At 42.3% G+C, this 24,967-nt stretch overlaps 1 protein-coding gene across 3 annotated transcripts in view; it reads right to left on the reverse strand.

The window, feature by feature from the left end:
* The window catches only part of PTPRF (protein tyrosine phosphatase receptor type F), a 390,398-nt gene that overhangs the window by 178,596 nt on the left and 186,835 nt on the right, over positions 1-24,967 (reverse strand). For all 3 annotated transcript variants that reach the window (XM_062004246.1, XM_062004247.1, XM_062004245.1), the window contains exons 4-5: positions 19,303-19,448; positions 16,440-16,581 (exon numbers count right to left, since the gene is read on the reverse strand). In XM_062004246.1, the coding sequence (XP_061860230.1) occupies positions 16,440-16,581; positions 19,303-19,448 (288 nt within the window). The remainder of the gene's footprint in view (positions 1-16,439; positions 16,582-19,302; positions 19,449-24,967) is intronic.

A 24,967-nucleotide genomic window follows, 5' to 3' on the forward strand; every position in this document is an offset into this window, starting at 1 on the left:
GGACTTCTGCATATTTACTCTCTGAAATGGCACTCAGTGGAGAGGCAGCAGCGTTTCACTTACAAACAACCTTCACTTCTCCTTCCTGCCTGCGACTGAAAACCAGCCTGGGAGACACAGAGGTGATGGGGAGGAATCATAGAATGGTAAGGGTTGCAAGGGACCTTTAGAGATCATCTAGTCCACCCCCCCTGCAGAAGCAACACCAATAAAACTTTCTGTGCTCAAAACTTCAGCCGTAACTTGGCTGAAACTTGTGCTTTAACTACGACACCTCATCTCCAAAGATCACAGTCTTTAATGAGTATCTGTCAAGAGTTGTCTTGAAGACAGAATAGCCTACTACAGGAAATGCCAAAATAACTTTAAAAATGCTGAAAGGGTCATGCTAACAGTAGAGCTACAGAGTAATTGTTAACTGTAACTACAGAGTCTGGGTAATTTCTACTGATGAATCTTGTGCCTGAACTACTCTACCTGCTCTTCCACAGTAGCTGTAAATTAGCAATTAATGCCACGAGGAGAACAAGTTCAAACTTTGTTATTTGGCAGTGAGGTCCAGTTTCCATGAAATCCAGCACTTCATGTCTCAAAAATACCCTGAAAAGTGCGTAAGGTAATGAATCACTAGGTTATTCAGATTCTGCAGATTCATTATTCAGCCCCAGAAAAACAACACTTGCCAGGCTCAGAATAGCTGCACTGATCCAAAAGACAACGGGGCTGCAATTCCTTTAAAACATGTACACCACAGAAGAACAGGTTAAGTGATAACAGAAGGCATTTCAATTCTATGCTTCAATGAATATTAGTGACACAGTTGTTAGGAAGGTGGAGAAGATGAGCTGTCATGTTTTGTGACTTATGTTTCAAACAGTTTCGTTAAACATACTGAGTGGGGTTTTTTTATGGACACCTTTTATGTATTTGCCATTGGTCAGAGGAAGGGTCCATCTGGCAGCACAGGACTGGATGGGACACTCTGAGGTCTCTTGCCTTTCTGTATATAAAAGAGCAAGAAAAGATCAAAAGGACTGGCTCTGTCTGGCTCAGCTTCACTCCTTAATTTACTCCAGCACTGCCTATGACTTGCATAAGCAATACATAACATCTCATTTGTGTTAGGACTGAATGTTCTGAGAAAAAATCAGAAGTGGGCTTCAATCATGTCTCAATGGGTTATGAGTAGCTCCAAATCTAGAACTGGGAATCCTGCATGTTAGGACAAAGCCACTCATCCAGGGTTGAATTTTTGACCACTGTAGGGAGCAGAAAATTGCCTTGGTGCTTGACAGCTTTTGAGATTTCCCTTTGCAGGGCAAAAGCCCTTAGTCAAGGGTGGAGATGGACATGCAAGCTTCTGCTGCTAAAATCAATGTAAGGAATATCTGGGTGCAGTCTTCCACCATTGCACAAAAAGGCCTCGGAGCTTTTTCCCCTCATCATAAGCTACTGAGGCAAGCTGCAAAGCACACCCTGCTGCAGACCTGCTTCACAAACATGAAAGATCTTAGAAGGATTATAAATAATGAAGACAGGGTACTGCTACAAACTGCACAGAATTAAAGAGGCAACCTTCAACAAATTACATCTGAATACAAAAAGAGCACAAAGTAATCTGAACACAAGGAATTTGGAAAGAAACCCAACCCAAACCAACCTGTGTCCAGTCACTGAGGCCAGTTCCCTCCCAGTGCACACATCATAAAACTCCTAAAGCTTCATCTTTTACTTAGTCTGACCCTATGCAATGACTCCCACGGACTAACAGGGGTTCTATAATTTTCCAGATGTGTTCTTGGTTGCCACAGGAATGAGAAAAAACAAACAACCTGCAGGATGGGAGACTGTCCTGGAAGATGGAAACTTGAAGGGATCACAAGCTTCATGCAATATTGTGATACAGAAGGTAAGCAACCCCAGGGTGCTGCCCAGCCCACTTTTTACTTGATGAGGATGCATGATTTTGCTGTTGCAAACAACACACATTAGATCACAACTACTACTTTTCAGTATACCACTTTATAGTACAGAAGACACAAACAAGGATGGGTGCAACAAAGAGCCATCAAACCTTGAGCTCCTAATCATCATCATCATCGCTGTTCCTTCTAACACAAAGACATGGCATCAAGTGATATTAGCAAAATTAACAGATATTTTTTCACAGACCACAAAGTTGGGAAATGTCTTGCTATGGTATATTATGCACACTAGAAGCTCAAAGACTAACTAGCTTATTCTTTCAGCAGTTTGACTAAACCCACTATCTTTAGCTCAAGAACGCCAGATGAACACACCAGCAGAGGTTAGAGGAGCGTGTATTTGGAGGAATCGTCACTATAAGCATGTTCTGTCCATACACACTTCCCTGGCATCTGGCACTGACTCCTGGAAAAGACAGTGGGATAGACTGACCTTCATTATGAATCATTGTGGCTGTTGCTTAAGGCAGTAAAATACAGCATGAATTGCAATGCATGCACTTCCAGAAAAGCACAGAAACAGCACGGAGAATTTCAAGATGAGCAACAAAAGCAAGCCAGGAGCTAGAAAATAGGCCATACAACATGGGCTTACCAAGCTCAAACTGCTCAGCCTGTTGAAAAGAATTTACAGAGGCTTATGTGGGAAAAGGGATCTCGGAGAGTCAGGGCAGAAAAAAGGGTTTACAGTCTCAGAAAGAGCCAAATGTCTTGGACCAAAATTAAGGCTACCCAGTTTTAAACCTGGAATTAAAGATTATTGGGAAAAATGACCAGTTAGTGCTGGTTGCTTTGCAATTGTTTTGATGATATAGTATATAATTTGTTAAAGATATCCTTTAATCTAGCTTTTAGAAGTATTTGTATGGCTGAAACAAAGAAGATGCAAGTGAGAAATGCCAGGCATGGACTGGACCCTCTGTTACCAGAACCCCAACAATCAAACTGGAAATGGATACAGAGATTGGCTGGTACATGCTTGAACAGATGCAATCTGCTCTCCCTCAGTACTGTCTGAAGGGCCTGGAGCAAAAGGAGTCTTACGGGTTTTTCTGTACTAGGAAGCGGTATTAGAGACAGGATGAGGGAAATCACAAGGAGGTGTGTTAATTACACAGCGTGGGCATAACCTTACTAGGATTTGATAGCGGTCGTGACCTCCCTCATCAATGCAAAGCTCCTTCAGACAGACAACCCTACAGATACCTGCTTGGATCAAGTACAAGTGTCTAACAAGGACCGGTCTGGATAGTGGTGTGAATTGGGGGCAGAGGCTAGAGGTAGGTCTAACAATTAGGTTGTTTTACAGTGTTGCCAGACGTTGTTGAACTGGTAGTGCCAATCAGTCTGTAAGCCAACACACTGAAAGTTTTTGAGGTCTTCTGGGACCTGTTAGGATGAGAAGCTTTGGATAAAATAAGCTGTTAGCACTAAGCTAGGAATCAACGACACCTCAGTCGAACTTCAAAAACGAGAACCCAGAATCCCAAGTCAGGAAACCAGCAAATCCTGCTTTTGAGCCTGGCACGTTCCTTGCGACTCAGTGCAGGAAACAACCCCATCTCCTGTAAGCAAACACCAGGAGAAAGCCCATGACATTGGAAAAGGTGTCACCCTGCAGAAAGAGACAGACATCACAACTCACATTCTGCAAGGGCAAGGTTGCTGGGAAAATCAAATCCAGCTATCTGAAACACGGATAAAAGGAACAACAACACAAAAAGTACAAAGGGAACCAAAAGACTTTACCCTCTGCCAACCACAACAAATGGCTCAGTAATACCAAATGTCAGTTGGCACTTGAAGCACGGTGGATGGCCAGGCAGAAAGTGCATTTTTAAAGCATTAATACACTGGGAACACACAGATGTGCAGTACAGCTACATCTGTGCATTGTAATTTCTACAGTAGTCACAACTTAATGAATCATCAATTGTGACAAGATCAATGAACCGAACTAAACAACAAACTAAAGCTAGTAAATTCATGCCTGGGGCAAGAGCTCAGGGTTTATTTTAGTATTTTTTTTTAGCACTTCTATCTTTTTTACTGTCTAATTAGTAAAAACATGAATCCTCCAGAATCCTTTTCTTTTTTTCCCCTGCTTTTGAAAATCCTGCTGCAAAAGATAAAGATTTTATTCATGTTTGCTAAATTCAAGTCTAGATACTGCTCCACTGACCAGCAATTTCTTCCTCGGGACTCTAAGCACATGGCAGGCAGAAGTTATAACGTTAGGACGTGTGTTACATGCCAATCAGGTGGACTCTGATTAAGCCTACCACCTCTAGGCAAAACAACTGCTATTTTTTCCATGAGGCCAGACTATTCCTGCGGGCTAAAGTTCTCTGCAATGCTACTTTTTGAAGGGACAAATTCATATCCAAATCAAGCAACCAAATAGTTTCTTTGTAAAGCACACACACTGAGCATCCCCCTGGCCTCAAACCACTCCATAACCTCAATGCTGGTTTTGCTGGTGACATATCTAGACAGGTTTCACATCACTGACGTTCTTATAGGAAAAAATGCAGCCCTAATTAACCTCATGGCAGGAGGGAGAAGACAACACCGAACCTCCTTACAGAGAATGGTCCACGCAAGCAAGGGCACTCCCTGCTGACCTTTTCACTCATCCAGGTGAATCATTTTGATCTCTACCATATGTAGGCTTTCAGGGGATTGGTACTCGCCAGGGGTTCAGTTGGGCTCTTGTCTCCCTTCCAGACAGAGTCCAAGGAACAGCAAGCTCTGCTTTGCCTGGCTTGTCACACGTTAGGCATGGACTTCCATCTGGAAAGCACTTCCTTGAATTGTAGCAGTGCTAGCATACACTGCTCTTCCCTCCTGGGACTCAAAGTGAAGGAAAGAAATGCAGGATCACTTCAAAAGGCTCATTCTGCTCCTCTTCCTGACCTTCTTCGTCTGCCCTTCTTTATACTAGATATTCTGTCATCTTGGACTATGCACTCCCCAATTCATTACCTTCCCCTGCAACAGCTTTTGTTAGTACCACCCTGTGCAGAGTTTATGCATTTTTCATCAATATGCTTAACGATTTGTGTTCTCTCCCCAAGGACCTTATCCTCACTGGGACCAACTGTGGCACTGTCTAAATCAAACAGATATCGCAAAGTAAATTCCAGTTTTGTCTTGCTTTTAAACAAAGCACCATTTTGCAGCCTTAGCATCAAAAAGAGAGACTTTGGGTTTTTTAAGGTCTCCAACAGGTTAATGTTTTGAGCACCTTCCCAGTGGTCTCAAAGTAGCTTAAAGGTCATAATGCCAGATGTGCCGTGTGTAGCGCTTTGTGCACCTCGTTTTACTTAAAACACTCTGCATTCTGTGCTGACAGGAGCTCTTATCGCAGGGAAATTCCCCCCAGTCCTAGCTTGGAACAGCAACACAACCATGAAACATTCATACACTATAGCTGGATACAGTTATAGCTCTGATTGCTATTTAGACTTCTCCACTCAACTCATACACCGAGAACTTGGAAAGGTTTCATCCAGGCTGGACCCTTGTGATAAAAGGATTGAAGGAACAGAGCACCGGATTAGCACGACAGATGAATACATTGCAGTGTTTTCCCATGGCATCATCCAACCTGCCTCATCAAGGCACTAGATGATCTTGAAAAGACAGATCTTATTATACCTCACACCCGCTGGTTTTCCTTAGGATAAAAGAGTTGAAAGAGCTATTCTGGAGCTCTGGGCAGAAAGAATCTGAGCAGGTGAGAGTGCCAGGAAGAGCCACTACTTTATTATCCAACTGAAATATCCACAAGAATAAACATCTGTTGGAAAACTCTATGGGGGATGTTTTGTTTTACTACTATGAGAGTAATACTTTTATAAAGATTCTCTGGGCTTCTAAGTCAGCAAGTGGAATGCATGTATTTCCAATCACCTTTATACCAAACATATTTTAGTCACTAACAGCTCAAGCAACAAATTAACAATGCACGGTCACAATAGTTACTTCCTTGCATCCAAAATTAGGACCAATTATTCCTTTTGCTCATTATCTGGGCACTGCATCTTAATAAGCATCACAAATCTAGAGCCTTCATGACACCAGACTGTATAAAAACAATATGAGATCAACAAGAGATCTATAAAGACAACTAGATATGGAGTTTGTGAATAAGTATGACGCACAGAAACCAGCTGCCAGGATAATCAATGTTATGGGCCTTTAGTGCAAAGCTTAGTTTTGTACAGACGACATCTCAGACCAAGACCAAAAGGTGGCCCATCAGTAGCAATTATGTGATTGTTCCTTTTTCTGCAGGAGAGGAAGTGTAAGTACTTGTGAAACTCTCATCCACAGGTACAGTAAGTGACACGAAGTGCCCTACATGGACGTCCTCTCTTCTATTGTTGCTAAAGGCTTATTAGCATGCATTGATACTGCAGTTTCACGTTTTTATGGCTTTCACCTTCACGTAGTGATTTCTTCAAGAGTGGTTTAATTGGGGCTGAGATTTATTTCTTCTTTTCTGGGATAAGGCAGAGCACATAAGCCCAAGATGGCTGTACAGAAGTTTTCTTGCATGCAGAGACTGATGCATTCGTAGTTGTAAGCACTGCATTCCCTGCAGCCACGGTTATCACATTCTGTTCTTTCCATGCTCCGTTTTCCATTTAAGAACTTACCACCCAGTTCTATTAAGTGGATATATTCCCCCACTTCTGCAGAAGAAGTTACAGAAGATCACTGCGGTACCTACGTAAGTCATGGCATGCCAGCCAATGACCACAGATCACTAAGCTGTGATCAAAGAGTCTCCCGGTTATGAGATGATGACTCAGAAAGGCTTTTCAGGACATCTTGCTCTTGCCCTTCCCTTTTTTCCTTGGAACCAAAGCAGATAATCCATATGGCATTATCAAGCAGTGTTTCCCATTAATTTCCAATACTTTAAACACTGTGCTACTAACTGTTTCAGAACGCGATTCCACAACCTAAAAGACTTCAAAAACTCTACAAATACATAGCAGCAACTAACTTTATTAGTCAGCAGGAGATATCAGCAGGACTGACATATAAGCTAGAGAGCACATCTGTCAATAACAGGTTGCTACAGACACTCTCAGGACGAGACGTCTTGAAAGAGATCGAGCAATAAAAAAGGTCTTTTGAAATGTCTGATGATAAAGATCTATGATTTTAGCTTCTGATGGTCACCAGTAGACGTTAGATCATAGAATCAGAGAATCTCAGAATGCTAAGGGATGGAAGGTGCTTTTAGAGATCATCCACTCCAAACCCCCTGTCAAAGCAGGATCCACCTAGATCAGGTCACACAGGAACGTGTCCAGGGTGGGTTTTGAAACCCTCCAGAGAAGGAGCCTCCACACCCTCCCTGGGCAGCCTGTGCCAGGGCTCCCTCACCTCAACAGTAAAATAGTTTTTCCTTACATTTAAGTGGAACTTTTTGTGTTCCAGCTTCATCCCATCACCCCTTGTCCTGTCACTGGATACAAAAGTGCTGCCCCAACCTCCTGACACCTACCATTTAGATATTTGTAAATGTTAATAAGATATTCCTTCAGTCTCCTCTTCTCCAGTCTAAACAGCCACGAGGGCACATTGCTGGCTCAAGTTCAGTTCATTATCAACCAGCACTCCCAGGTCTGACAAAAAATCTGACCAAAGAAAAGTGATGCTTGATTCTGACAAGGTTTACAGTTGCAGTTACTCTATGTCAAGGAACTAACTTCTTTTTTTGTCTGTTATAAATGAACTAAATACATATCCATATCCATTTAAGTCCTTTTTACAGTAATGTTGTAATTGTGGGGTTTGTGTACCCTTTTTCCCCCTTTTCTGAAAGACTTCTAGATCCATGTATACATAATTTATTAATAAAGGTATTTTCTTCTGGCTGCCAGTCCTGGAAACTCAGTTTAAGAGTCATCAGGTTCAATCTCAGCCTAGTTACTACCAGACAGACATTTTGAGAGCCAAACCAGGGCTCACCGACACCTAATCAACCCCATTTCCTTGCTCACTTTTTTTTTTTAAAGAGCAGTAGTGCAACGATGGTCCCTATCAACGAATTCTTCAAATATCAGGTTTTAAATGACTAGATGCATTAACAACCATTGCACAAAAGGGAGGTAATAAATTGACAGTGTTGTAGAGATGCTGTAAATAAAGAGGATAGTCAAAAAAATAAAGCAAAAAGAGGCAAATCACCATGATGGGGATAATAGGAACAAACACAAGAAATACTAAGAGTATTTGCTATAAGCCTGGCACATATTGCTTGGAAACAAGAGGAGACGAGAAATGCAGGTGCATTAGAGAAACACAGAGATGCTATGCTAGCCAGTGGCCAACTGAATGAAAAAGACAAGTATGACCCAGCATATATTTCAAGGTGTTTCTCCAAAATCCATGGATGCAACAGTGCTTTTGAAAAAAACACCTGCCAGGCTCCTCGTGTGCTTATCTTTAGTTGGGTATGTTAAAGAAAAAACACCCAGATTCAAACAGGAATGGGTGTAGACCAGGACCACTAAGGCCAGGAGAATTGAAAAGAAGATTGGCAGATTGTCTATGAAATGATGAGGGGATTTTGCAGCCAGAGGCAGCTTACTTGGCAGCTGTCTGGTAGAGGTTAGGACATTGGCTAGCACGCATCTTAACAAAAACACCCTTGTTTTCCCAACAAATGTATTTGCTTCAAGATTTACAATCTGTTACCTTACACCCATGTTATTCCTGCCATTCCTTCCTCTGTAGCATCTAGTTCAAAAAGCCTACAGGATGCACATCTCCCTCTTTGGCAGCCTTCACTTTGTGGCTCCATTCTCCTGCCTTTCTCAGACTGCCACTCTTTTTAGCCCAGGTCTGAGCCAAGGTTCCTGCTTTGGTTTACTGCCTACTGACACCATCAAACCATCAGCCCTGCCTAAGCCTTCAGACAGCGTTGTGGCCGCAGGGCTGGAGCGCACAGCAACGCCAGCCTTTCTGCAGGGACGTGAGCGGCAGCGCTGGTGCCTGCTGCCTCCCAGCTGGGACCGATGATCTGTTCCAACGGAGAGTCACAATAGATTAGTTTAAACCACAGATGATTTAATCTAACCTGTCTGATTTCAAACTGGAACAGAGACGCAGAGGCAGTCATCTGGCCATCCCTGGTCTCAGCTGGGAGATGGCAACCCACAGGGATGCCTCCCCAACAAGACAGGAACCTGCTGCATGAGCATATCTCTGCCAGAGAGTTAAACTGATCTGTTTGTGCCTCATTTACCTATTGGAACAGGCTGAACGTTTTGATAGGAGAAGAGCAGCAATACAATAGCCTGACATACTTTCCACGATAAGCTCCCAGGAAGCTGTGAGCTTAGCACAGACTGAGAAGCAACCTGTCTTTACATCCTCAGCCCAAGAAGAGAGAGAAAATAATGTCCAGGACTCAATTATCTATTTTCTTAAGAGACAGAAGTTACCAGTAGGTTGCCACAAGGCTCTGAATGAGCACCCACATTCCTGCATATCTTCATGAGGGATTTGAGCAATAGGACCAATAGAAAGGTTATAGGTGACAAAAATTCATAGCTGAACATGGTTTCCAGTACTCAGATCAGTGCTTGTAAACTCGGAATAAATCAATTATGTAAGACAAGGAACTCTAAGAGGTCTTTTTACAAGACACAACTGCACACTCCCAACTTCAAGCTACTCAAGTACCTGGAAATATGAACCCTGTGTGAGAGCTTTTGCAGAATTCTGCATGCTCCCTTCTTGTTTGACACATAAGGCTCGCTTGTTTTAATCTAGGATGTCCTTCCCTAATCACAGGTGCTGCTTTTGGGTGTTGCAATATCATTGACACCATTAGCTTGCTGATAAGAACACGACAACATCCCATGCTGTTACAGATGGAATCCAACAGGACCTCATTTGAGAGGCAAGATGCAGAAACAGCCACTTGCTATATAAGAAAAACACGCTCAAGATTAAGAGGTCGGTAGCTTTTCAGAGACAAGGTCTTATGGGAGTGCACAGCTCCAAAGGGTTCAGCTTGGCATTAACTATGTGGTATTTCATATGAAACTTTTCAAAGGTTGTATGTCTTGCCTCATAAACTTGTGGAATGAACCTGGATGTTAACCTTAGTGCATGGCAAGTTCTGATGGAACTTGCTATCATGGATACATTATATGGTTACGTGCCATTAGTTAATCACTTAAACAGAGACAAGAAAAGGAAATGATGGCATTTGGGTCTGATATGTTCTAAAGATCTGCTGACTCTCCTGCTTGGAGGATAGACCAATAACATTTAAAACTTTTCTTCACCTGAGAAAATTACTTCTTTGTCTTTCATTCACAGCCAAGAAAGTCTTCCTTAAATATTATTACAAAATAAGACTAAAGTTCTTGCTGAATCCAATCTCTGAATGTAAATAAATAAGATGAAGAGAACCAGGAGTTTCACATCTGGATAGAGATGAGAGGTGCTCTACAGATAATGAAAATTTAATAGCTGAAACAGTTCTTCTGATGCTGTGGCAGCCCAGGAATTGACAAGACAGGACATAATGCTGAGACACGGTTTCTGTAAATGTTGTTGGCCTCATTGAAGCACATTGTCAATTCTGCTCAATCTTCTGTATGCTGTGGGACCAAGAGACCATCTCTTTCCTCTTGAGCTTTGAGGATTCTTCTAGCCACTGTTCAATACCTGGGAAATGACTAGAGTTCTCAACATGACGACATTGACTTACCAGACCAATACTAGGTGACCTTGGGTCCAGCAGCACAAGTTTCCTTGTGAACACTGTTTACACCTTAATAACACAGGTCCACGTGAGCTCAGACACATGATTTTCTAGGTGACAATCTGAACTCCTCAATGAGACCGTTCCTGACTAACTGGCTGAATGCTTCCTTTCTTAACAAGTGCTGGACATACCGTGATCCAATGTAAGGCAAATACACTCAGGCTTCTTCATCTCTCTGTGCATCACTGTATTTTAATGCAGTTCCCTAAGTAGTGAAGCACATGGAGGCTCACTGTGAAAAAAAAGTATGTACAATGAAAAAGAAATGGCTCTTGGTAATGCAACAGTTCACAGAATCACTGAATGGTGGGGGCGATGATCTCTCTAGAGATCATCCAAGTCCAAACCCCTGCTAAAGCAGGTTCACCTCAATCAGGCCACACAGGAACGTGTCCAGGCAGGTTTTGAAAACCTCCAGAGAACAGAGACTCCACACCCTCCCTGGGCAGCCTGTGCCAGGGCTCCCTCACCCTCACAGGAAAGAAGCTTTTCCTTATGTTTAATTGTAACTTTCTGTGTTCCAGCTTGTGCTTGTTGCTCCTTGTTCTGTCACTAGGCGCTACAGAAAAAAGACTCATCCCATCCACCCTTTAGGTATTTCTAAGGTATTTTCAGTATTTATAAATGTCAGTAAGGTCCCTCTCAGACTTCTCCAGGCTAAACAGGCCCAGGTCCTGCAACTTTTCCTCATAAGGAAGATGTTCCAGTTCCCTAATCATCTTGGTAGCCCTAATTTGGTAGTTAGAGGTCCACTAACTGCCTGCCTCATACAGAAAGAAAGCACTATTTGGATTGCGTGTGTAGAGAGCAAAGAATAGGAGCAGGACCATCATGAGCAACTGGCTGAACACTTCTGTTTTTAACGAGCATGGGATGTGCCATGATCCAACATAAAGCAAACACATCAGCAGTTTTTTTCATCACAGCAGGGAGAGAAACCAAGGAAGCTGGAACTGTTAGCAAACATGAAACATGTAGAGGAAAGACCTGTCCTCTCCTGGCCACAGGCATGAAGAGAATACTACCAGTCCCAGGAACAGCAGGGTACAGGGAGCCTTAATTCATTTGCACAATCAGAATGAGTGCATGCAAATGGATTCAATTTCCCTTCTATAATTGTTTCAATTTTAAAACACATTGCTAGAAATTATTCTTGGCAAAGAGATGCAAAGCAATGAAGACAAACATGAGCCAAAGTACGATGATCCAACAGATCCTTTTGTAACTAACCAAACATAAACAAGGATTAAACATAGCTAACTTCTGTTTACTATTCATTCTAATGACAACAAAAAAAATCCCGTTTAAAAGAGTGTTTACAAAAAGGGCACATTGTTTCAGGCCTTCTAAGATCTCCCTCTCCTCGGGAATAATCTGTAAGAGTCAAATGTTTATCATTTACAGCATTTCAAAGAGGGTAACCCCAGAAACTTGAATGAAGGTGGCAGATGGTGAAAGAAATTAAGCTCATGACACAGTTCAGTAAACAGCAAATTATGATAAGGTGAAGGTGCTTCCCACCCCAGGACAACTGCTGTACTTGACAACTTTCTGGGTCTCCACTGAAACACATCAAATCTTCTCCCACACAAAGCCAACCAGCAAAACTTAACTCGTCAGGTTACCTTGAGGCTGAAACCCAGTGTGCAAACAACCCTTTCCCAGCTCCTCCGTCTGTACTCTTCAGCAGGAGCTGCTCTCCCACAGAGCCTGGTAGTGCTCTCCGGGCAGATAACTACACACTGCATGATTAGGAGTCTGGGAGAGGGGCATGGGGGATTTGCATAGATCTGTGCTGGAAATGGAAACTGGAGATGGTATTTTCATTTAACCTACTTAAAAACAAAGGGAAACGAAACTGAGTATATTGTGTCACTTGGATATGACTGTATGCTCTGGGTTAGAGAGGAGTGACAAAGAGACTGCTTACAGAGTATTAATGGGTAAGTTACAATTACATAGCTGCCCAATTCTGGAAATGAAAACCTGAAACTGAGTGTCTGGGTTGCAAGGTGGTGGGAGAAGGGATTGATAATATACTTTCCATTTGAGCCTCCTTCCTCTCCTGAAGAATCAATACACTCCTTCCTGCCCCTTGAAGATGTTTTCTTTTGCACTGCTTTTCCCTGTATTGGGTGGAGACTGCTAGGAACCACAGACTGAAGGCATACCTTGGTGTGCCGGCAACTAGAGACAAACACTGTTATCATCGTATTTCCTAATGCAGCTGCAATGCTGAACGTACGCAGAGGCTTGTGGCGGGACACCACGCAAACACGCCTGCAATCAGCCTGCTGCCACATTCTTCCACGCTGGCATCTTTCCTAGTCACATTTCATATAATCTCCCTATTTTAAAAGCTCTGTAATTCTCAACATTACCGCTGAATAATATATTTATTAATTTGTTAGTGCCACTGACTGTCTCCAAGGCTTTTCTTTGCGAATGTGTGTCAGCTTATTGATTCTAGCCCTCCCCTCCTGGCACTGCTTTCCTCCTCTGCCAGGCAGGCAGGAACACACTTCTGTGCTGCTTCAGGTCATAATTGGAAAAAAAAAAGATAGAAATGTTCAATGTGACTCATACATAATTCAGCTTATCAGCTACCCAGGAGAAATGAGAAGAGAAGGTATATGCGTGTCTATTTCTCCTACTATCAACAGGAGAAATAATTTCCAGTTACACTAAGTATGCGTAGTTTGGTCACAACAGGATTTGCAGTTAGAAGGGAAAAATGAGAGACACGGGAGCAGAGAATGAAAGGGTAGCAGGGAAGTGAAGTCTTAAAAGAGATTCACTTCTGTGAGAATTCCTCATTCCTCCAGGAGACTGGACTCATGCTTCTCACTTAATATTCAGGATGGAATAAGTTGGCAATTAGAAAGGATTATCTGCCTCTGATCTGTAAAACATCACAGAAATCTAAATAAAATAAAGCTCCAGATTAGTCAGCTACAAAGACATCGAACAACAGTCTACGAAACCCTCACTGTGACTCCTGCACTTAACGTGAAGGCCTATGTTCTAAAGAGCAAATTGTGAAGAAACATTAAAACTCATTGTTATAAAGGATTTTTAATGTAAAAATCGGTATGTGCTGTGTATTTAGCAGCATGTAACCATGAGGATGCCTGTGAGAGAGCTTTGTCATGCACCAGGGACCAATGCATTAGTCAAATTCTTGTAAGGAAGTGCAGAATGTCTGCATCATTCAAACTGCCACCTGAGAGCAATTACAGAAATTATTTTAACCCCAGAAGCAGACATATAATCCAATCCTAGTTGACAGTCTTGAGGGTATCAAGGGTTCCATGTGAAATGTGTCACTTTCAAATACCTCTACAAAACCCATGTTAGGAAAGTGGTGGCGTAACAATAGAGGTGAGGCACTTAGAGCTATTTTTTGGAGGACACTGAGACTGCACACAACTAGGGCAACGAGTTGAAGTATCCACTTCACCAACACACAAGGAAGGGAACAGTAATAACAATAATTAAAAATAATCACTCTCCCAAAATGCAGAAACAGCATCATCTAAGGCACACAACACAACGATAAGACAGCACGACTGAAAAAATAACACAGACCTGTCCACAGAAAGTCTCAGAGAAGAGAAATATAGAATGTTTGATTCTTAAATACAGATATATCATAATAGGACTTGTTTTCTTATTCAGTTAAGCCACTGTCAGAAGCAGATGCAGCTCTTCACCTTCTGTAACCAAGCTCACAACTCTGTATGCCTGAAGGCAAACGTTTCTTAATTTTGCCCATTATGAGGGTGCCCAGCAAGGGGTTGATGCTCTTCAGTTAGAGGCGAAAACACAGTCCCTCCAGCCTGCATTGTTGACCTTGTGGGATCACCTTAAACTAGCATTACTGCTGATTAAAGGAAGTTTCCAAACAGAAAAGCAGGCTCTGTGCCTGACTGGTAGTGACTTTTGCTTCTGTGGCTCTTAAATTGCATGCATGCATGTCTTTTCTTATGTCCCTGGTGTTTCTTAACGTTCCCTATTTATGTGGTGGTCTGCAAGTTTCACCTCATCAGGAAATCAGCAGGAGCACCAGGGAGCTGAGAAATACTGTTGTGCTCCTTTCTGCAATGCATGTCTCTGTGGGCCTTTGAACATTTAACACAGAGCAAATAAATTAATAGAGTGTGTGTGCATGTGCATACATATTGTAAGATACATAAAGCAACCAAAGGAAACGGGAATGTGCTTGGAACAGTTGGGTATTCAAGTATCCAGTATTGCAAAAATCCTGCTGCAAGAACCATTTAAATGCAGATCTGCACGTAAACTGCTGAAAGAGCTCCACTGAGCCTTCTGCACTCACATACACCGCTGCACAGGCGAGAACTAACAAAAAAGATCTGTTTCTGTTCCCCAAATAATTTTCTAGTCCATAGCACCTTGTTACCCTGTTCCTGACAACAGTACTGGAGGGCAAGCTGATCCTTTAAGATGCCCCACCTCCAGAAACAGGACACACCATCACATCAAGTATTGAATGATTTCTGTGATTCCCATCACCACAGGGTCTGAGCACATGACAGTTGCTTAATGTATTCTCTGTCACACAGTAGAGAGGAAAACATGACTACCTCTATGGTATAAATGGGGAGGAGAACAAGGGACAATAGGTAACTTCTCATGTATGGTTGGCACACTCACCATTGGGATAACCAGACTCCACTGGTTCAAAAATCACACAAGAAACGCTTCCCTGTTTACTTTTTTCCTTACTCAAAAGTTTCTACATCAATCCATATACACCAAGCCATGTGCCTCAGTCTTTTCCTGCTTGTCTTCGTAAATGTGAGTTAAAAAATTCAGCCAAATGCCCCTGATTTGTAACATCTTGGTACATATACAGAATCCTATATATAAACAAATAACTACAGCACATTGGTATGCTGGAAAAAAACACACATTTCCTGAAAAGCAGACAATAATTTTGTCAATCTTATAAAAAAGATCATCAACTGATCACAGGACCTTTATATCTAATACATTGTTCTCTCACAAAACACTCCATTCAGAAGAAACAACGCAGGGAGCAAAACAAAACCCGCTCATACAGCAGACAAAGACCAACATCTATTCTTTAACAGAAGAATCAAAGTAACAAGTTGTGACTACAGTGCAGCTAAATACCAAATCAGACTAAAAATCTGAAGAGTAACCTGAAAATCTATTCAAGAACTGGGCCAATTTAATCCAGAAGGTACAGTAACATGGATTAAGTTTCTGACTGTCAGATACAATTCTTAGATACTCTGAAGATAGGTGTTATATCAAAATAGACAGATGGGAGAAGTCAACAAACGTCTCTCTAGTTACAGCCTTCCACATTAGAAACGACAGACCTCAGACAATACAACTGTTTTAAAGGAAGTTCACAATCTGCAATCTTTTCATGATTGTCTGAAAAAATATTAGCTTCTAGCACAGAGAGGAAATTATAGCAAATGACTCAGGAATAGCACTTTTCCAAACCAAGAGTATCACCATGTTCTCCTTGAAATACCACACCAACACGGAGCTATCAAAGCCAAAGCCATGTTTTCCGCCGCCTGAGGCATAAAAGCTCTTCCCATTTACTTTCTAACACTATGCAATTGTCACTCATGTCTCCCACTTACCTTCCAACACTGTTAATTTGGCACTCGTGTTTATCTCCCCAACACTATTGGTTGCTGTGCACTCATAGATAGCTTCATCTCGATGAACACGCAGGGGCTGTATCCGCAGAACCGATCCTGAGCCATCATCAAACTCAATAACCTTTAACAACGAAAAGAAAGCACTTCTTTACTGGTATCTTCAGCAACAAACCTGAACAATCCAGGGGTTAAAAAACAAACCCCCAAACAAAGCCTGTAAGCTATAAAACACTACGCAATTAGTCAAGTCCAGAAGTGTAAAAATTTCAAGAGTCAAGAACATATTTGCCCTCTGAGGAGGCCAGAGCAAATGAAGATCCAATGAGGTTCTTTATGAATCAATTAAGGTTGACAAATTACCAGCCTGGTAATAAAGATGTGGATCTGATGATTTAAAACATCTGAGCCATATTTGCACTAATGGTTTTACTAATCACAGTGATAGCAATTTAGTGCCAACTTTCACCTTGATGGAAGAGCAGAATGACATACTCTGTGGGATTACCAGGAAAACAGTAACAAAAGTAGAATAAAACCTTGAGCACCTACAGCACATGCCAACTCCAGCAGAAAGTGAAGGTTTTTAATGTCCTTCACTATCGGGTACTTTGCAACTCTAGCATAATCAACAATGATGTAATTACAATTCCTTCCCCAGCATAATAAATTAAGTCCTTAATAAATCATTGCCTTTCCATCCATCCTGCTAAGCTGTAACATGCATTACTCTAACTTCTACATGGAAGAAAGAGGTATTCGTTATTTTGCAGCTGGATCACTATATGCTATTCCTTAACAGCAAGGCTGTTAAGGCACAGCCTCGGGCCACTGTTAATGCCAAACTCATCCTTCTCCTATTACTGAGCACAGTAAAAGCTGGAAATATTAACTGAACTGCAGATGGTGACAGCATGAGGGAAAGGCACAAGTCCCCCTCCTGTCACTTGGGAGCTGCAGGGGGAGATGAAGAGACTAAGCCATACTTCATTCCACACCAACGTCTCCCTAGGACCTGCACTGCCCCCATGCAAAACTTTTACTCCTGTTTAGAAGGGTTTCTCACAGCACAAAGAGCAAATGAGCAAAAAAAGGAAGGAGAAAAATAACATGCACCACAAGACCCCACAGTGACAGGAGAAACAGGAAGAAATCAAAAGGTAACTAAGACCATTGAAAATCTGTTATTGCTCATGCTGTTCTAAGTAATAGCAACAGCTTGCAAAAACCCATAATTTGAGGTCAAGGAGCAACAGACAAGGCAGGGAAGTATGAACAATCACCATGGTATATTTTAAACAATTATAGTTGTTTATTTTTAAATACTCAGTTTTAAACTTACTATGAAACTGTGACAATGTGTTAAACTTCCTAGAACCTTTACATGGGACAGGGCTAAGGCCAAATCTGAAAACAGGACTAAAGTCAGCCACAGAGGTTAATTCAGTTAGTGATAATGACCAAAAAGCTAACAGATGGAACAGCAGAAAGCTCTTTTACCCTTACCATCCTTTATCAAACACTCTGTGAGAGAAAGGGAGCTAACAACTACTAAGGACCTGACAAACACTGAGCAGAAATGCTGTTCACTCGCTAATGATGGTACCTCTTTAGTGTAATAACTCTGCACGTGTACATCAGAATTCTTTATTATATTTTTTCATTTAAATGGAATTACAATTTTCCTCCAAAAAAGACTGGCTTAGTAATGAGGTAAAATTAATAGTTATCCAGCAAAAAAAACCACAATAAAAATGCCTCAATTATGTATCAAATCTGCTCACATAAATGCATATAATATGGCATAGCCCTCTGGTCAGCCACAACAAGCACTAAATTCCCTATAAAGGTTATAGAATCATAGAATCATAGGGGTTGGAAGGGACCTTTAGAGATCATCCAGTCCAACCTCCCTGCAGAAGCAGGTTCACCTAGATCAGGTCGCATAGGAACATGTCCAGGCAAATCAGAATGTTTAAACGGTTACTAATACAACAAAACTTAACCTTTATTAGGGAAAAATAACAATGTAAAACAAGATTAAAATTGATTACTTGAATCAATGGTTTCTGCTCACATACAAAATCATGATTAAAACTGGTGGCTTGAATCAATCCATTCTAGGCAGCAAAGTCATCTTGTGCTCCAGTCAGAAAAGCAAAAACATCAAAGACAGTGCATTAGAGGAAAGACAGCAGAATGGCAGAAGGGTCACATTTCCAAGGGCAGGTTTAGAGAAGAGAGCCCAACTCCAAAAAAGGAAAGTGGAGGAAGCCACTGAAAATGTATTTGCTATTTAAAACATGAACCAAATTGGCCCCTTATTCAGGGGCATTTCTGATACCTGCTTTTCCCTCTTCCTTTCTCTCAGACTTGAGTTCACAGGGAAGTGAATTCATCCTTCAGGATGGCTTCATCATTCCCCTTCCAAGCACATTCTTGGGAGGGCTGGCAGTAGCCATCACTTAGAAAACCTTTCAATAGCATTTTGGCACCCCACATTTAGAATGTCACTGGGGAGAGCAAGCCAAGGAGGTGTCTTAGCAACTTTCACAGGGAAAACAGAAAAATACTGCTAGATCCAGCTCTTATCTGCTGTCTGCTTCGGTGTAAACTTCAGCCTCCCATATGAAGAAGGCTGTACTATGTGTGTGCTTCCAGCATCATGCTCAAAGGACAATGCTTGCTCTACAGATTGCATTGCTGCAGGCATGGAAATTTACTTGAAAGCTCCATAATCTGTATTGTAGTTATGCAGAGATACCTGGGTTGCAGGGATGACTGCTGTGTAATTGGGACCTGCAAATATTGGATTGATTCCCAAAGTATTTTTATTTGCAATTACCTCAAATCGCTGAGAACTGACTTTCTTCCCCTTCTTCATCCATGTGATTCGAGGTTTGGGCTCTCCTGTTGCCTGACACACGAAAGAGGCCACTCCTCCAGAAATCCCAATCTGATCTTCAGGAGCTTTCATAAATGTTGGCTTGCCTGGAAAAATAACCAAACCATTCCCATGAGGACACAACATCAGATATGCAAGGAATGTGTTGTGTTAATCTAAATTATAATATAACAGGTGCTCCTACTACAAATCCAGGTTGAATGGTCTTGGCCACACAAATTCAGTGCAGACTGCAACGTGACGAGCAGTTTCTGCTTGAGTACCTTTTTCCTGAAATGGATAAAGTCCATCTGGCTTGCCTGTAAATGAAGGCAATAGAGGGCTCCCCCCAGCCCCCTGGGCATTCATTCAGGTAAATGACAATTTGAAACCATTTTTTTACAGTTTATGTTTTTAATAAGTGGGTTTTTGCAGGTTTATAACATGGTCATTGCACTGTTAAGTACAGAACAGCTGACACACCAGACCTACCAAATGTACCACAAGCTGACATTAGGTTTCCTGAAAGCCGTTAAGACACTCATCAAAATTAACAGATACAGTTTTAATTACACAAAACATCAACCTTTAATTTCATTTTAGATGCAAACTGGCCTAAACATCTTACAGTCTGTAAGTACCTACAAAACTGCACAGGTTGGCCTATGCTTGGTAAGAAAGTAATCACTAAAGGTGAAAGTCAGCAAAGAAACCAAAACAACACTCAGGCCTGAAAGACTCAGCAAAAAATGAAAAACATGGGACAGGTACAGCTGGTGGGATGCAGAAAGACATAAGAGTGAGAGGAGGGACCTGTTCAACCCCAAGGCACCAAACTAATGTCCTCAAAGGAGCTGGCTCCTCTATCCTCACGTTCTGGACAGGTCTACGAGTGTCCTTGAGGGACAGGGTGGTGAAATCTGTAAGCACTGGTCCTTTAAACACCAAGCTTCTGGTGAATGGATGGCTGAGTTTCCCCCATCTAGGAGGGACACGGATTCAGCAACCCCAAAAGAAGACAATCTTTAAGTGAATTTCCTAATGTCTAAGGGAGTAAAATGCTGAAGGTACAGATGCAAGTTAGAGCTGAACCAGTCAGGCAGCTTAAAGCTATACTGAAGAGAGCAGGCTGCATTCCCCTCGCCTCCCTGCCCCCATACACTGGTGCCCAAACCCTGCTCTCCAGAGTGACCACAGCCTCTGTGGAACAGATTCAGGCCTCTAGCCTGGCAGAAAAACGTTTTTATTTATTTTCCAAGCAGGATAAGTAGAACATTGGTTCAGGGCAGGATCGGACAAAGCTGGAGGGCACTAGGAGATCACATCCCTCCCTCAGCAGCTGCAAGCTGGCATCGGCCGCCTGAAGCTGTGGAGTGCAACTTCACCTTTAAACAGCAATCTCCAAAGACTTCGTTGAAACTCCTTCATTGCCTTCTAGTTTAGCCCATGCTAACTGCTCCTGCAGACCCCCACCATCCCTACAGCCTGGAACGGGATGACTCAATGTGCAAGGGCGCTCAAACAAGTGACATACTCCAATTGCTGCTTTTGGCAAAGCCCAAGCTCTGTTCTCCTCCATGTGTGGACTGGGCCAGGGAGACTGATGAAGGGCCAGGATGTTTCTTGCTTCACATGCACACCACCACTGCCTACATAGGCTATTGGGGTGAGCTGCAGGAGGGTCTCTGTGCAGAGATCTCAGTCAGGGCTTCCCTGTGCTGGACACAGCCCATTCTACAACAGCCCCACAGTGGGGCACAACCAAGCTTGTTATGGTGGAGCCTCTGTGGTAATAGGTTTAAGAAGGGGCAAAACGTACCATGGTGGTGAGGAATGAGGTAAAAAGCATGAGAAACAGCCTTGCAAGTACCCAGGTCAGAGGGGGATGAAGAGCACCTAGATACACAATAGTGGAGCGGGTGATTTCCCTGCAGCCCATATCTGGGTGGACAGCTGGCCATCATCAACCCACTACAGCTTCAGAATGAATGATGGCACCACACGCAGAAGCAAACATCATCTGAGGACACACTTAGCAGAGAGGGACTGGTGTCATGTCACTCGTGAGGCAGCAGGACAGCAGACTCCCACAAAACCTGCAACATCAGATGCCAGTGGGAACTGTGGTCGTGTGCTAAGGAGCCCACCAACCACCCACCTGGACCACAGGCACCACGGGACACATCAACCACGAACCCAAGTGACCTGGAGGTCACAGCTGAGATACTGAGCTGCAGGTCTGGATCTCTACTACTGCTCCTTGCTCAGCTTCATTCTGAAAAAGCCTCTGCAGACAGTGGATTCACCAAGGTCAGCACTGCCCATGCAGAAATGCATACACAGGCTCTGTTCTCAGCAAGCTTCTGTGAAGGAGTATCACAGACCTGACCACAGAAATTCATCACACACAGGTGTACTGAACTTGCCATCCTTGGCAAAGGGAGTCCCAGGACTGCACAAAGAATACAGCTCAAATGCCAGAAAACACCCTTTAAGACATGATGGCTGTTGCCTGCAGTCTTCGGCACATTGTCCTGACATGAACAGCAAGCAATTATTAAGTGTGCTTGCTTAACTGATGCTGATTTCACATATTTACTCATCTATAATCATGTCTATTTCTACTTAGTTTATATTTACATATATCTCTGTTTATTCACCTCTCATCTATCCCAGTGAAATGTTAATTTGCTGTTCAGGCTGCTAGTGATTGCAGTGTGATTGACTGTTTTGCTATGCTGATGTCTTCTATTGCATTTTGGCAGTTCATTTGGGCTTTTTGATTTTCTGTTATTTACTCTGTGATCTCAGTAAAATAGTGTAAATTTTTCAAATGACAAATACAGCAGAATCCAAAAACTTTTGTCCTTGAAGAATACAGTGCAATTATATCTCTCACTGTACACCTACTCTCCAGCTCATACACTGAAGGCTTACTTTACTTTGGTACACTTAAAAAAGAGAAAATCAATACTATTAAAAACCAGAACAAAAGAAAACGGAGTGTTCACCTGCAGTAAAACCTAAAAACCCAGCTACCTTGTTCAGTTTGAATTTACGTTGCTGTAATGAATCTTTTTCCCCTGCACATTTAATTGAGCAACACTGATTTCTAGAAACCATCTAAATCCATCGAGACTAGTCACAAAAGTATATCTATATCTAAACCAAACTCTCACACAGCCTGGGAAGGGGTAATTCCACAAAGCCATTTTAAACATTTGTATGCCCTGAAGTTTTGAAATGGAAGTACTAATTAAGCAAACTGAAAATCCAGAGTCCTGGCCCCAGGACAAATAAGTCAGGCTTGGGCACACATTTTTATACTGACTGGTAACTGTTACAGCAAAACCCAAAACTTATCTCAGTGAGAGCTAACAGAGTGCAACGGACCATCCATGAAAATCTTAGTTTCTGTGGAAAATGCATGTGAAGTGGACTAGACTATTTCCACACCTCTCCCTCCAACCAACATCTCTACAGCTGTACTGCCTGAAGGAAGCTGCTCTGGGACGCATCACTAGTTACCTTCAAAGGGCAGCAGTAACCACCAGGGATAAGGTCAGGCGAGGGACAGTACAAGCAGTCTTTTTTTTACCCTGTTTTGAGTATTTGTGCTCTTAGGCTAGCCCTAGAAACACAAACAGAACAGACAAGGATGTACCCAAAATACAGTATTTAATCAGTAACCTAGTTCTTGTCTTTCCTTTCTTTTTAAATTCAAAATGACCAGTATTCACAGAAGATTATGGACATGCCACCTTTTACATTAACTGTTGGTTGTTCAAACAAGCTACCAATAAGCACAAGGAACTGAAATGCCTTTTGGCATGAAATCCCATCTTTTCCCTGGAGGCATAAGGACTAGGCAAGGCTGAAGGTTTTTTTTTAGTCAAAGTTTTTAAAAGAAAATATGAGTGATCAAATTCCAAAGACAAATCTGTAAATATCAGTCTGAGAGAGAACCTCCTGAGCAAGGCTTGGGTGACAGCAAGGAAAGGTGCTGGATGGCTGGGTGCCCATCAGACCCCCTTTCAATTACTCCACCACGTGGAGTAACAACTCCAGACTGGTGTATTTGTCATCTGACAACTCCAAGTCCAAACAACTCCAGGCTCTCTCTCCCTTGCCTCTCTGCTCAGTGCTAGATCCCTGGAGCATGCTCAGTCTTCACTGTCTAAAATAATTATTGCTCCTCACTTCACAACCAAGTTCCCACTGTGCAAGGAGCAGAAATTACTCCTATCATAATCTATATTCACTCATAGGCTTCAGGCAGGAGAACGGGAAAACTTTCACCTTCTTGGCTGAATTTTTCCCTGTTTAGCCTCTGCTCAAAACTCAATTATTCTAGAGAGCTTATGGGAACAACACAGTTCTGAGGAGGAAGACTGAAAAATAGTGTGTTTTCTTATTTGGCTGGGGGCTGACATCTCTCCATTGAGAAACTTTAAAAAACAAACCAAAACAACACAGCATTTTAGAAATAAAGGACTTTCCTTTCACAGCTGATAGCTTTGTAGACGCCACTTGCTGAGCACACACAGATCCCTGGATAATTCTATAAAGCGAATCATGAGCAGGGCCTCATGGTGTGGAAGAGATGCTGGCAGAGATTTAGGCACACAACACTTTGGGGAAAAACAGGAGCAAACTGATGCAGGGTCCTGGGCTGAGCCACTGTGTGTGTTGCTTTCAGAAGAAATTCTCTCTTGACTTACATTTTAAGAGGTCTACCAGAACACAGGTAAAGAAAGCCAGAGAGAGAAGTACAAGCGGACTTCAGGTATGCACTAATCAGTAAGGTTGTTGTCTCCCTCTCCCCAGCAAAAGCAAATGCAATGCAATGCATTTGGGAAGGTAACCTGAAGCCCTCAAAGGCAGATATCTCTGGTCTACAACTCACAGTGAGAAACAATCAACCATGGAGATCATAGAATCATAGAATGGTAGGGTTGGAAGGGACCTTTAGAGATCTAGTCCAACCCCTCTGCAGAAGCAGGTTCACCTAGACCAGGTTGCATAAGGAACATGTCCAGGTGGGTCTTGAAGCCCTCCAAGGAAGGAGCCTCCACAACCCCTCTGGGCACACGCATGTCTCTTGTCTATATTTTATATATATAATCACTTTAGTTCTCTACCATCTCAGCAGCAATTTTAAAACTTGCCCTACCAAACATTTGTAGCAGACTTATAATATTTAATTTCTCTTTTTCAGGTTTTTGTTTCTTTACCAGAGCAGTTCAGAGTCACTTCGTCACACGTGGTTTTTTAGGCTGTGCAGCTTCTCAGTGAACCCAAGGAATCAGGGAGAAAAGTGTCTTTTGACAGATTTCCTCCAAGGCACAAAGGTGTATCCCCCTCCCTTTAACTTGGCAAGGTGTCTTTCATGTGAACCAAGGCCTTTGAGAAGTAACATATGATCTGCATTACCTGACTTGAATACTAGTCAGAGCCTTGAAAAATGATGCAGGGTCACATACATTTAGCAGAGGTAATACTTGTATTTCGCTACATGTTAAGTACACAACAGTCACATACAAAAATGCTTCTGTGTAATTTTGTAACAGCCAAAAAATTCAAGTGGCTGAAACGTAATACATGCTTCATACACTCAAATATTAAC

The sequence above is a fragment of the Colius striatus genome, chromosome 10, assembly GCF_028858725.1.
Source record: "Colius striatus isolate bColStr4 chromosome 10, bColStr4.1.hap1, whole genome shotgun sequence".
Lineage (NCBI taxonomy): Eukaryota > Metazoa > Chordata > Aves > Coliiformes > Coliidae > Colius > Colius striatus.